The sequence below is a fragment of the Daphnia carinata genome, chromosome 7 (genome assembly GCF_022539665.2).
Source record: "Daphnia carinata strain CSIRO-1 chromosome 7, CSIRO_AGI_Dcar_HiC_V3, whole genome shotgun sequence".
Taxonomy (NCBI): domain Eukaryota; kingdom Metazoa; phylum Arthropoda; class Branchiopoda; order Diplostraca; family Daphniidae; genus Daphnia; species Daphnia carinata.
This window is the reverse complement of record NC_081337.1, coordinates 9,899,865-9,912,013: the sequence shown is the minus strand read 5'-3', so window position 1 is coordinate 9,912,013 and position 12,149 is coordinate 9,899,865. Positions and strand designations below refer to the sequence as shown.

The following is a 12,149-nucleotide window of genomic DNA, read 5'->3' as shown; positions in this document are numbered from 1 at the left end:
CACCCATCATTTGGCGTCATTTCTGGTTTTATTTACTTGTTGTATCATTATAAGACTTGTGAGATTGAAGGGCAGTTTAAGGACAGAATCTAGGAATTGATTGAAACATGACAGCTGATATCTAGGTTAGGAAACGTACTGTTCAGAAGCTAAGAGCTAAAGAAAGAGCTTTTTCTGTACCAAAAATAGTCTCGAGCAGTTGAAACAAGGGTCTGCCGCTTACTTATGCAAGATGCCTATTATACCAATCTTTTCTGGGTTAGAATTGCAAAACAAAAAGGTTTACATTTTAAAAAATCTTAGCCTACTTCCTTACGCAAAGCCACCGAAAAAAAATGAATGGGAGGTGGGAATCAACCTGTCACGAAAATGATTAGTTTTCCTGTTCTGGCTATTACACAAAATTGGAAATAGCAAATATGATCGTATGACCATGAGTGATATTATGTCTTTGGCAACGGCGAAAAACCATACTACGCATATTTGTCGGTTAACTTACCGAACCATCAACGTTTTCCGATCAAAAACATACCTGAATGCAGAGCAGTGGCAGCTTCCGAAACGTCGTCTGCTATTGGTATTCCTTACATAGCCGAATTCGAGGCAATAGTCGTTCGAAATTTTCTTGTTTTCAACTGATCAGAATTCGTCATAAACAACTTTGACGTTAAACGGAATGGATATCACTCCCGCCCCATCCAATAGAGCAAATCGTTTTATGTTGGAAGGCGTGGGAACTCGCGTTATACGTGGCCCAGACTGGAAATGGGGAAAACAAGTGAGTATCCTCTTGAAATTTGCATATGTGGGATTTATCAAAGAAAGGCTACTTTCTTGTTTACATCTGAAAAACTAATAGCCTCAACAATGCATACAAATGAATTTGTAATTTCCTATTTCAGGATGGAGGAGAAGGCCATGTTGGAACTGTGAGGAATTTTGAATCTCCCGAAGAAGTGGTTGTTGTCTGGGATAATGGGTATGACAAGCCTAGAACTTAATATTGTTATTTACTTTGACTTATTGGTTTGTTTATGCACAGAACTGCCGCTAACTATCGTTGTTGTGGAGCTTACGATCTTCGTAACCTTGACAGTGCACCTACTGGAATTAAACATGAAGGAACAATGTGTGATACATGCCATCAGCAACCAATATATGGAATTAGATGGAAGTGTGCAGAGTGCACCAACTATGATCTGTGCTCAATATGCTATCATAGCGATAAGCATCACCTCAGACATAGATTTTACAGAATTACCACTCCTGGCACAGAAAGGTAAACAATTGTTTTTCACTTACCCCAGTTCACTCATTGTACTTTGCCATTAAAGTTGTTTTTGGATTAGGGTATTGCTTGAACCCAGGCGAAAAAGCAAGAAAATAGGAATACGTGGTATTTTTGCTGGTGCACGGGTTGTCCGGGGAGTAGATTGGCAATGGTATTACCAATTTCGTTACAAGTTTTATTTATAGGATTCGTCGTTTGTAGAAAATCAACAAATAAAATTTCAATTTATGATGGTAGGGAAGACCAAGACGGTGGGAATGGCAGACGTGGAAAGGTGACAGAAATTCAGGATTGGTCAGCTGCAAGTCCTCGATCTGCCGCCTACGTGATTTGGGATAATAGTGCAAAGAATCTTTACCGCGTTGGTTTTGAAGGAATGGTAAAAGAAACTTTGTTATCATTTGCTGATCTGAAGTTCAACGTTTTCCATCTTTCGCCCTCAGGCGGATCTAAAAGTTGTCAACGATGCCAAAGGAGGAACATTCTACAGAGATCATTTACCACTTTTAGGAGAACAAGGTCCAGGTCGTTCCGGTCTCCATGGATTTGCTATCGGTGACCAGGTAAAACAAAAAATAAAAACAAAAGATTAACTCTCTATTGTACTGAAGAGATTCCCTGTATCGTGCAGGTCAATGTCGACCTAGATCTGGAATTAGTGCAGACCTTACAACATGGTCACGGTGGCTGGACTGATGGAATGTTTGAATGTCTGGGAACGACTGGCACTGTCGTGGGAATAGATGAAGATCACGATATTGTAGTCTCTTATCCAAGTGGCAATAGGTATTTACTTTCTGTTTCTTGTTACGTTTATTTATCTAAAAATTTTAGTTATGTTTTGATGACTTCAACGTTCATTTTATGAATTTTTGCACTTATTCCTTTTTCGTTTTCATTGCTAAGGTGGACGTTTAATCCAACAATCCTTAGAGTCGTCGTAAGTGAAAGCTTAGTTGAAACTTCCTTTCCTGAAATTCTGATTCTCAGAGTTATACTTTAGGTGACAAGTCCTCCACCGGGCAGCACCAACGTAGACGTTCAGCTGCAATTCGCTGTTGGGGATCTCGTGCAGATTTGCAGCGACCTGGAGCGCATAAAGATCTTGCAGCGAGGACACGGAGAATGGGCAGAAGCCATGGCACCGGTATGATAAAGCTTTGTTCTTGACGGTACAGAAAAGAGATTTATAATCCATTTAGGGGTTGTCCTTTAGTTTTTTAAAAGCCCTATAACAGTATTTTCTAAATGATTTCAAATATTTGTCATTCGTTATATTTTTTTATGGACATGTCGGGACTATTTCTAACAGTTCTCTATTTTTTATCTATAGACGTTGGGGAAAGGTTGGCCGCGTTCAGCAAATTTATCACGACAACGATCTTAAAGTGGAGGTCTGTGGCACGTCGTGGACCTACAACCCCGCGGCTGTGACCAAAATTGCGTCCGATGGTTCGTTGCCAGGAGCGAGTAACGGAGGTAAATTAGAGCATTTTCAAACACATTTTCGATTTCCGATTCAACGAAGGAATTGTCAGGCTTAATAAGTGTTCGGCTATCGTTTTAATTCGCAGAAAATTTGAGCGCTTTATTAAAGAAGTTGTTCGAAACTCATGTCACTGGAGATGTCCACGAGGAATTGGTTAAAGCTGCTGCCAATGGAGACACCCAAAAGGTTGAAGAGATTCTGAAACGAGTGGACGCCGATGTCAATGGAGTCTTTGCTGGTCACACGTATGTATATTTAATTTATTTTATATTGTATTAGTTGTATTTAAAATCTATTCAGCTTGAAATAATTGAAAAAGTTTTAATAAAAAACCAGAAAGAATTTAGTTAAAGGGAATCTGTGTTCTTTTGCAGAGCTCTTCAAGCAGCCAGCCAGAATGGTCATCTTGAAGTAATCAAAGTGCTTCTGCGATACAAAGCCGACGTCGAAATTGAGGTTAGTGCCCGTTCACCTCCTTTCTATGGCTAAATGCGCTTTTCAATTCTTGTTGTACGGTTGGCTGTAACATTCGAAAAAGCCATAACGTTGGGCCAGGAATGCAAATTCACCTATTTAAAGTTCCCCAAACATATTTTCCCATTTATAATTATCTTTTTTCTTATTGGGGTTTTAGTTTTTAATTTTAATCTAGTACTCCGATCTAGAAAACGTTATAACAGGAACGCCGTGGAATATGTAATAGGCAATGTGGGTTGGGATTGGTCGCTATATAGGTTTTCCAATCATAACGTTATGTTTATCACTTCTTGTGTTTTATTGGAAGACACCTCCCTTTGCTCGTTGTTCTAAGACAAAAAAATTGGATATGGATTTTTTTTTTTTTTTTTTTTTTTTCGAAGCAAGACATGTTTTTATGACCAGAGGCTTCCCGATACTGTTAAAGGATGTTTTCTTTGAGGTGAATGGGTATTACTTTGCTTTTGTCGTCATCCGGCCTGTCCAAGGTCCATTTCTTTTGCTGTGATGTCCAATTGTCTGAAGACAATCGTTGCTGCTGACGCGTCGGTATTGATTTATGGATTGTGCCCGTCGTTGGTAGCTGTTTCCGCAGCTCGTCCCACTTTTTCTTTCTCGTTCTTCTTTTAGAATTATGGATAAATTTTTAGTAAAGAATTCCGCCTCTACTATAGTTGCCATGAAAGTCAATGGGGAAGGTTTTAATTGTGGCGTATTGATCGAGCATCCGTGTGAACTCTGTCATGTCGGTTGATTAATGCTGTCCGAGTTCGTTTTGTCTGATTCATTCACCGTCAGTAGAGTATCATATGCCAGGTAACTTCGTTCGGCACCAACTGAATTAACTGAAATATCAAACGGCTGGTTTGCCTCCATTTTTACCATCTAGTGAATCAATCACTGCTGATTACTTACTTTTGGAGTCTGTAATCGTTTAAATTGCATTCCAAACATTATCATATAGGATAGTATTCAGTCCGGGGCCTGTAATCGTATTCCAACCGTTTATGCGGCTTTTATTTGCTATTACTTTAAATTTAGTACCCACTTGCCCTGTTTTTATGCCACTGGGTTGGGATCAATAGTTTTTGTGTCATCAACGTTGCAGTAGACGGTGGCACGCGGTTTAACTTTTGCAATCGGTGCCAAGAGATTTGTTGGGATGCTTCACAGAGTGAAGAGATCGTTTGCCTGTATACGATTTTCAACCAGAAATATGTCGGCTATTGCTTGCGAAAAACCGTATTTGAACAGTCGAGGTCGTTGTAGATGAATCCCCAGCTTGCTCGGTCGGCTGGTAGCGTGAATCGATAAATGCTTATATCCTTTCCGGAACCGTACAATATGTCAACAAATGCCAAAGCAGTCGCCATCGTAGATGCTACAGCTCTTTGGTTCTACAATGAAAAGTGATGCAGAAAGATTTGCCATGGAAGGATATCGTTGAGATGTTCATTTCGGCTTAACCTAGTTGGTTTGTATAGGTTTGCTGAATACCGTCAGTTGCACCAAGTTGTTCATTTACTGCGACATGCTTTTCTTACCTCTTTGGAGGGGGAACACTTTTGATGCGGCCCTTTCGTTTTTTTTTGTTTTGTGTTAGCTACTTTTTCTTTCGTTTTTTTTTTCTGGTGGTGCAAAAAGTCAAATGTCGCATACTTGATAAAAAAAGTTGTCTTTTAGGAACACTAGAAATGATGAAAAGTGTAATTAATTTAAAGCGACTTGCTGAGGTGCCATGTATAAATCTAATATTTTCTCATTATGTAGGATAAAGACGGAGACCGAGCAGTTCATCATGCGGCTTTCGGCGATGAGCCGTCCGTAATGGAAGTGCTGGCGCAAAGCGGAGCTGATCTCAATGCTCGCAACAAACGCCGCCAGACGGCATTGCACATCGCCGTCAATAAAGGCCATGTCGGCGTCGTCAAAACGCTCCTCGAGCTCGGTTGCCATCCGAGTCTGCAGGTGAGATTTTTAAAATTCATTCTAGAAGGCCATTAATTTATTAGTTAACAATTGAGGCGTTACCCAATGAATTTGATCGTTGCCATTTTGTCTCGTTGCCACGTAACGAGTGACAGATAAGCTCTTGGAAAGGGAGCCTTTTTGTGTGCATTATTTAAACGGGAAAAGCGCATAGATATTTAAGTGGCAATGGTTAAGGTTTATGAGTTAAATGATTTATAACAACTAGAGCTTTCGACACAGCAGGCAACTTAGTGGGGGGAAAACAAAAGCAACGGCTTGTTCGTTTCCTAGGGACCTAAGTACTCAAGCTGCTATAGTGTAATCCATTACTTCCACTAAAAAAACGGACAAAGAAAGGAAGATTGTTTATTCATTTTTTTTTTTTTTTTGGTTCACTCCCTCGCTTTCGATGTTGGTGAGGATTCTTTTCCGTCCCCTGCAGCGATCCTTTGCGACTCGACGGTGTTACCGTGTAAACAGAATAAGAGACAATGTTCCCAAGTCCCAACTGCCGTCGAGATCAGTCATCTTTATTTCTTATTCACTTGTCTTATTAGACATTTCTTGTCTCCTACCATTGCTATCCAATTTTCTTCCCCATTTGCTGACTCGCTAAAGCCCTGTGCAATGAAAGCGAGCGAGTTTGAGCGAGAACCGGCGACGAATTGGTTTATGCTAAGCTGGGGAAGAAGCTCAGGGGCGCACGAAATCGCGTTTCAACTGCACGTATCCTGCGTTTGTACTTCTTTTTTTTGTGATAACCTTCGTCGAGCGCATAGACACACACGCACGAAAACTGAAATCTTTTTAATAACCTTTCTTTTTCCGTAACACTTTTCATTGCTAGAGGCAAATCGATGCCTGTATGACAGGGCAAATGCGCGCGCTGTGTTTCTCGCAGTGTATCGTCAGGCCGTTTTTTTTCCTCCGCCGTGACAACTCGGCTGCACTCTTTCGCACTTGTTCCATAGAATAGAGGATTCTTGTATTTATTTTTTAAAATACAAGGTTGGCCAATAGAATTGCTGCTTTAAGCTACTGTCCGATTCGTTCGTCCCCTCGTTGTCTGCGATTTCATATCCGTTGCCGTCGCCCTTTGGTGAGCGATGCGGCTGTTCATTTCACGCCGTTCAAAGTTTCGAGAAGCTATTCCGCTTCGTCGTAAGTAGATCGATAGATGCCATTCCTCGTACCGTCCGACCGGAACGATTTCTTTTGTCATTTTTGCCGGTACAAAGACGCAATACCATTCTGTCCTACTCCGGTTCCCAGGTGATGCGATTCCGACATTTGCCTCACTGCATTTGATTGCAAGCTGAATTTCCTTCCTCCCTTTTTTTTATTTTATTTTATTTTTTTGTATTGTTTTTGGCTGACCGAGTAGACTGTTCAATTCCAAGAAGGAAGAGAAGTAACTCGGTCTAAGCCGATTTAGTAGGTTTTCTGCTAGATAGGGACGGAAAATCGACGAAAAGGGAAAACTTAAGTCCACCTTCGGTTGGTTTTCGTTTTCCCTTTTTTTTTTTTTTTATTTTATTTTTTTTTTTTGCTCGTTATTGAAAAGCAGAAAAGGCTGACACAAGCGGCTGATTGGATGCTCTCCTACTACTGATGTGTCTTCCCGACCGTTTTCTTCACCCAAGACGTTGTGGCTGAGGGTCTTTCCTTTCGCTTAGCCGACATTTGATCCCTTGCGCTTTTTCCGTCATTTATCATCTTTCAATGGCAACGAATTTAGTCGTGACGTTTCCCTTTCTTTTTTTTTTTTTTTTTTTGCCTCTTTTGCTTGGTTCGTCCACATAGGAACGTCGAATGTGGGATACCGGATCACTTTTTTCCGATAGATTTTTGACAGCTGATTATTTTCTTTTTGCCAAGTATAATATTACGCCGTTGCCTCCCTGCACGTTTCGATAATGCGGTTGATTTCTACGTGCAATGATTAGAGCCCTGGCAAAAACAGAAAAGAATATGAAAAGCCTATAGAATGAAATTGCTGAGCATTCACTTTTTTTCTTTTCTTTTCCCTCTTTTTTTTTAAAGCACTGGACGTGCACGAAGCAGAAAACTGTGTAGTGAGCCCTTATCGATCTTTTTCACTTCAGTTTCTTCAGGGAGGGTAAATCCAGTTTGTAAAAGCGCTTTGGCCAATAACTAAACAAGTCGTTGAGCAGTTGTCTATCCCAGCATTCAAAATGACGTATTATCAAAGGGTCATCTGAACTTTGCCCAGTTAACAAATCGCCGCCATTTCCACCAGACCAACCACAATGAGAGAGAAAGCCTGAAAATCTTCTTGTCGTTCAAATTTGATGTGAGTAACAGTAACTTCTGACAGTAGCACATTCGCTAGATCCTCCTTTTATTACGGTCCTTCTCTTCCTAGAGCCGAGTAGATAGACGAAGATGGATGCCTGGTCCATCACGGAATAAGCTAGCCTATTCTTCTTCTTCTTTTATTCGACCAGCAGCTTTGTTAGAGAATCCCTTTGGGCTTCCGCTTGGGCCTCTTTATGTTGTTTCATTTTTTTTTTTCTTGTTCTCTCCATCTTATTCTTTTGCACAAATGCAAGGCATATACTGCTTTTAGCTGTCCGTCTCTCTCGCCGGTGAAAGCGAGTGGAAGCGATCATCAGGAAACAGCGTCGATCGATTGCGCGTGCATCGGGTCCGACCGACTCATTATTAAGGCGTTGAATTATCAGTCAGCTGTAAAAGCAAGAAAAATTTGAAAATGAAGACAATCGGATCAAAAGATAAGAGACAAACACATTTTTCTGCTTAGTCGTCCATTCGTTCGCACTTTGCATCTCTAATCGTTAAACTAAACAAAAAAATTTAAAAAATGAAAGAAAGAGACAAAACTTCTTGACATTTCTTACGTTTCTTTCATTTTCTGTTTTGCCGTAGCTCGAGTTCTGACAGCACCGTCCGTCTGTTCTCGAACTCCATTGTTCTCCGTCACGTGGCCCATAGCCTTGGACGAACGCGTGTTCGATTTTACTTTTCCCGTTCTTTTGGCTGTCTTAAGCGAGATTACCACCGTCTTCGTTCACGTTCGCCAAAGTAAAAGACAGCTCGAAACATATCCCAACTTGAATACCCGCACACGGACCGTGCTAGATGCGATTGAATAGGAGTAGTAACCTAGATGTGGTAGCTGTTCTGCTGGGCAGCGTACTAGAGGAGCGCAGATATCCGCAATGCGGTAATAAGAGTTTTGTCTGTAGCGTGTCGTGTGCAGGCTTTGTGATTTATTCGCTAGATTTTTTTTTTATTCCACTTCTTTTTATTGGTTGCCGCGGAACCGAAGAAAAGCGGAAGGAAAAGGACAGTCGAGAAGCGATCGAAAAAGACGAGACGCCATAGCAAAAAGAGATTGAACGATCGAGAGGCTGACGGAAACGCATCAAAGTCAAGATGGCTAAAATCCCGCTATTTTTTTTTCTTTCCTACTGTCCCGTGAAGAGGCGCTGTCAGCCGGCTAGCTCTATGGATTTTTTTTTCCCTTTCTCTTCCCTCCGTTTCTCCTTTTCTTTTTCCCCGTTTGCTTCTACGGCTCCCTCGAATTCTATTACGTGCGTACACACGCTCCGAGCGGTGAGACTTTGATGGAAGATCACATTCAGCTAAGCAGCAACGACATGGCTAATGACAACGTAAGTGTGACCCAGAAGAATAACAAAGAACTAGAAGCCGTTACCGCTGTCTTATTTGTACGTCAATGCTGTTACGCTACGAAAAACAACAACGCTATCAAAAGGAGGAAAGGTGGAAAGGAAAAAAAAAAAATAATAATAATAAGATTGAGGATTTTCGTAGAAAAAGGGTAGAAATAGATGGTAGACCGGACACGAACCCACCTCCATTTAAATAAATAGATTAAATACGCCAAGAGAGATGAGAAATTCACGTGCCCGGCCGCGGTGATCCATCGGACGGACGGGAACGGAATCAAGAAATCTATTGGATGGTACACGCTACGGTGAATAGGAGACGTAGAGGTGGGGAGCAGCAGGAGAAGTTCGGTGATGAAGGCTCAGAGGGCGACAACAGGATATCATTACTGCCAATCGATAATGGCTCGGGTTTACGACAGCTAGCGTGCAGACCTATTCGTACGCCAATAGAACGCGTAGTGTCATTTTTCTTTTCGCCTTTCTTCGTGACTTATTACGTCCGTGGAATCTTTCTAGCCTGTATTGATTTCGCTTTGCACCGTTGTCGTCCTACGGTGCTGTCGACACCCTTAAATCAACGATTAGCTAATCTGGTTTGAAGTAGAGGTCGTAAATTGTCGTTTCCCTCTGCTCCCGTTCATTGTCTCCTCTGCCTATCTGCAGCAAGGAAATAAAGTGCGAAACGAGTCTACTGAACTCCCGATTGGGGATTGAAGCCACGGGTTTTGGGTGAGTTAGGGATGAGACCCAGTGTTACGTGTCACTTCTGATGTGAATTGTTGCACTGCATACTCGCGGGCTACGACGGATGCTGATGATGGGATACAGGCTATCCCTTTTGATTTTTAGAACCATCTATAGCAATGCGGAAGACGAAGAAAAAATAATAATAATACAGAAGTGAAGCAGCTGACGTTGTCCATCGTTTGGATCGAAAGTTTTTTGCAAGTCTTTTTTTATTCGGTATTTCATTTACGGATATTGGGTAGAATGGGAAAGCGAGTGATGTTTCTTGCCTTTTTCTTTCTTTTGAATTTTTTTTTTTTTTTTTCCTCTTTGAAAGTCCCCTTATAGTTTTCATGAAAAATTCCCTATTGGGAACATGTTGAAATAACAAACACTATTACGGAAACGGCTTACCCCAGCATTTCGACATTCCTTTTAGAGGGATCCTCCAGTAAAAAAAAAAAAATGGGAAATGAAAACTCGAAGCATTGGATACGATTTCAGGGATTTATTCATTAGTCGATTTTTTTGTGCTATACGGCAGTAGTAGCAGCGTAGATATTGCAAGCTGCATACTACTAACGTAATCCCTCTTCGTTATATTCAAGGGTGTACAGGAAATTGGACTTGGCTGGTTCTCCTAATGCATTCGTGTATGACTAGATTTTGTGATTCCGTAGATTTTTTTCCCCCCCTTTCTTCCAAATTCTTCTTTTACTCGACTGCCTTGATAACGTCCTTGTTTTTCCTTAACCCTTTTTACTTGGTCTGGGCCTCCGACAACGCATTAATGGATTACGATTTGTCCCGCACCGTTCTCGCAGTGTAACAAGGTTTTTTTTCTTTCTTTGCGCTTTCCGGCCAAGGTGTGATGTTTGTGAGTCGTTAGCCAGCCTTTGCGCTGATTCGGCTTGACATATCATCTCGTCCTCTGCAGAAATTGTATCTCCGTCTTATTCCGCTACCGATTTCTCTCCTTTCCGTCTCCATCTCTTTTTTTTTCTCTCTTTAACATCGCCGTTTTTTTTTTCCTCGCAATCTTGTCGCTGCTTTTACTATTCTACCCTCATTATTGGCGTCTAAAGGATTTCACCAAACAGGAAAAGCGTGACTAATTGATTGGCGTTGTTGGTCCTTTGTCTTTTCTTCCTTCTTCGTTTTTATTCCACGATTGTGTGGTATATCGAGAGTAACGTCGGTCCGTTTTTATTTGCTACTGACAAAGTGTGAATCACCATCGTCCGCAACGTTGGTGGCATTTAGTCTCTTATTCATTTCGATCTCGATTTGAATAAATTATTTCCCCGGAGTATTTTTCGTGCGTGTTTTCCTCGTTAAATCGATTATTGTTTTTTTTTATTCGTTTAAAATTCACCTAATTTCTTAGATTTTAAAGAGAAAGTATTTCTAGCGAATCGTCTTCGTTAGTTGTTGCTAGTGTGCGTGGGCGACCATTTTCATCCATCAGAGATGATGAGCGCAGCTTTTAACACGCACAACGGCCGCCAATAATGTAGCGATATAACAAAAAGTTTTCTCCGAGGTTACGTTCTCCTTTGAAGCGAGATAGATTGTATTGCGAAGCAAACAAGAGAGAAGGTGGGAAATGAGATTGAGATTTACGCAAGCGTTATTGGTTGCTTCCATGAAAACAGAGAACCTTAAAGAACGGAGAGACTCTTTGGTTCTATAAACAAACGTTTATTATCGATAACAAACGCAACAAATCAAACCAAGTAATAACCAAAAGTCGAGTTTTCCTTTTTTTTTTTTTTTTTTTTCCTGACCCAACCAAAAAAAAAAAAAAAAAGCTTTTGGAAGCGAAATGGAAAATATGCTAGAATAGTAAACAGCCTTAACGAAGAACGCGCTTGTATTTTATTGCAAAAATAAAAATCTGGGGAAGGGAGAGATGAGCCTATTGACTCGTCGTCGTGTTTGGCAGCTATTGGCTTCCTGAACGGATTCCATATCTGGCGTTTTGATCTTGTCGTCAAGGGCCTGTTTCGCCCCAAAATGGCTGTGCCAATCAGTCACGGGTACGCGAAAGCGGACAAGCTTCGTTACATTTTTTTAGCAGTTCCATGTCGCGATGTACGAATGCAAGGAGGGACAGTATGGGTGTATATCTATGTGTATAACCCGGCCGAGTTGTCGTAATTGGTCGGGGATTGAATCAGGTCGTTGATGAGGTCATTTTCTCGATCAATCACGAAGTGAAAGATGACGACAATGAATAGAAGACTGATTTGCGTCGTTTGGATGATGACTCTTTTCATATTATTGTGATTTTCTATGACAGGACTCTGAAGGAGATACGCCGCTGCACGACGCCATTTCCAAGAAGAGAGACGACATGCTGACGCTTCTCATCGACCACAATGCCGACATCACGCTCACCAACAACAACGGATTCAATGCTCTGCACCACGCCGCTCTACGAGGCAATCCCAGGTACCGTCACCTTTACTGAAAAATATAAATCTTAGATTTATCGGTCCCCGATGGCGATTAG

At 41.3% G+C, this 12,149-nt stretch overlaps 1 protein-coding gene across 1 annotated transcript in view; it reads left to right on the top strand.

Moving 5' to 3' along the window:
- The first annotated feature begins 560 nt into the window (after nucleotides 1-560).
- LOC130698587 (E3 ubiquitin-protein ligase MIB1-like) overlaps nucleotides 561-12,149 on the top strand; it is a 34,729-nt gene continuing 23,140 nt past the window's right edge. The window contains exons 1-14 of the mRNA XM_057521298.2: nucleotides 561-778; nucleotides 903-979; nucleotides 1,043-1,279; nucleotides 1,350-1,442; nucleotides 1,529-1,670; nucleotides 1,735-1,854; nucleotides 1,923-2,077; nucleotides 2,198-2,231; nucleotides 2,295-2,440; nucleotides 2,628-2,770; nucleotides 2,866-3,025; nucleotides 3,155-3,236; nucleotides 5,028-5,225; nucleotides 11,937-12,088. Of these exons, the coding sequence (XP_057377281.1) occupies nucleotides 677-778; nucleotides 903-979; nucleotides 1,043-1,279; nucleotides 1,350-1,442; nucleotides 1,529-1,670; nucleotides 1,735-1,854; nucleotides 1,923-2,077; nucleotides 2,198-2,231; nucleotides 2,295-2,440; nucleotides 2,628-2,770; nucleotides 2,866-3,025; nucleotides 3,155-3,236; nucleotides 5,028-5,225; nucleotides 11,937-12,088 (1,841 nt within the window). The 5' untranslated portion in view covers nucleotides 561-676. The remainder of the gene's footprint in view (nucleotides 779-902; nucleotides 980-1,042; nucleotides 1,280-1,349; nucleotides 1,443-1,528; nucleotides 1,671-1,734; nucleotides 1,855-1,922; nucleotides 2,078-2,197; nucleotides 2,232-2,294; nucleotides 2,441-2,627; nucleotides 2,771-2,865; nucleotides 3,026-3,154; nucleotides 3,237-5,027; nucleotides 5,226-11,936; nucleotides 12,089-12,149) is intronic.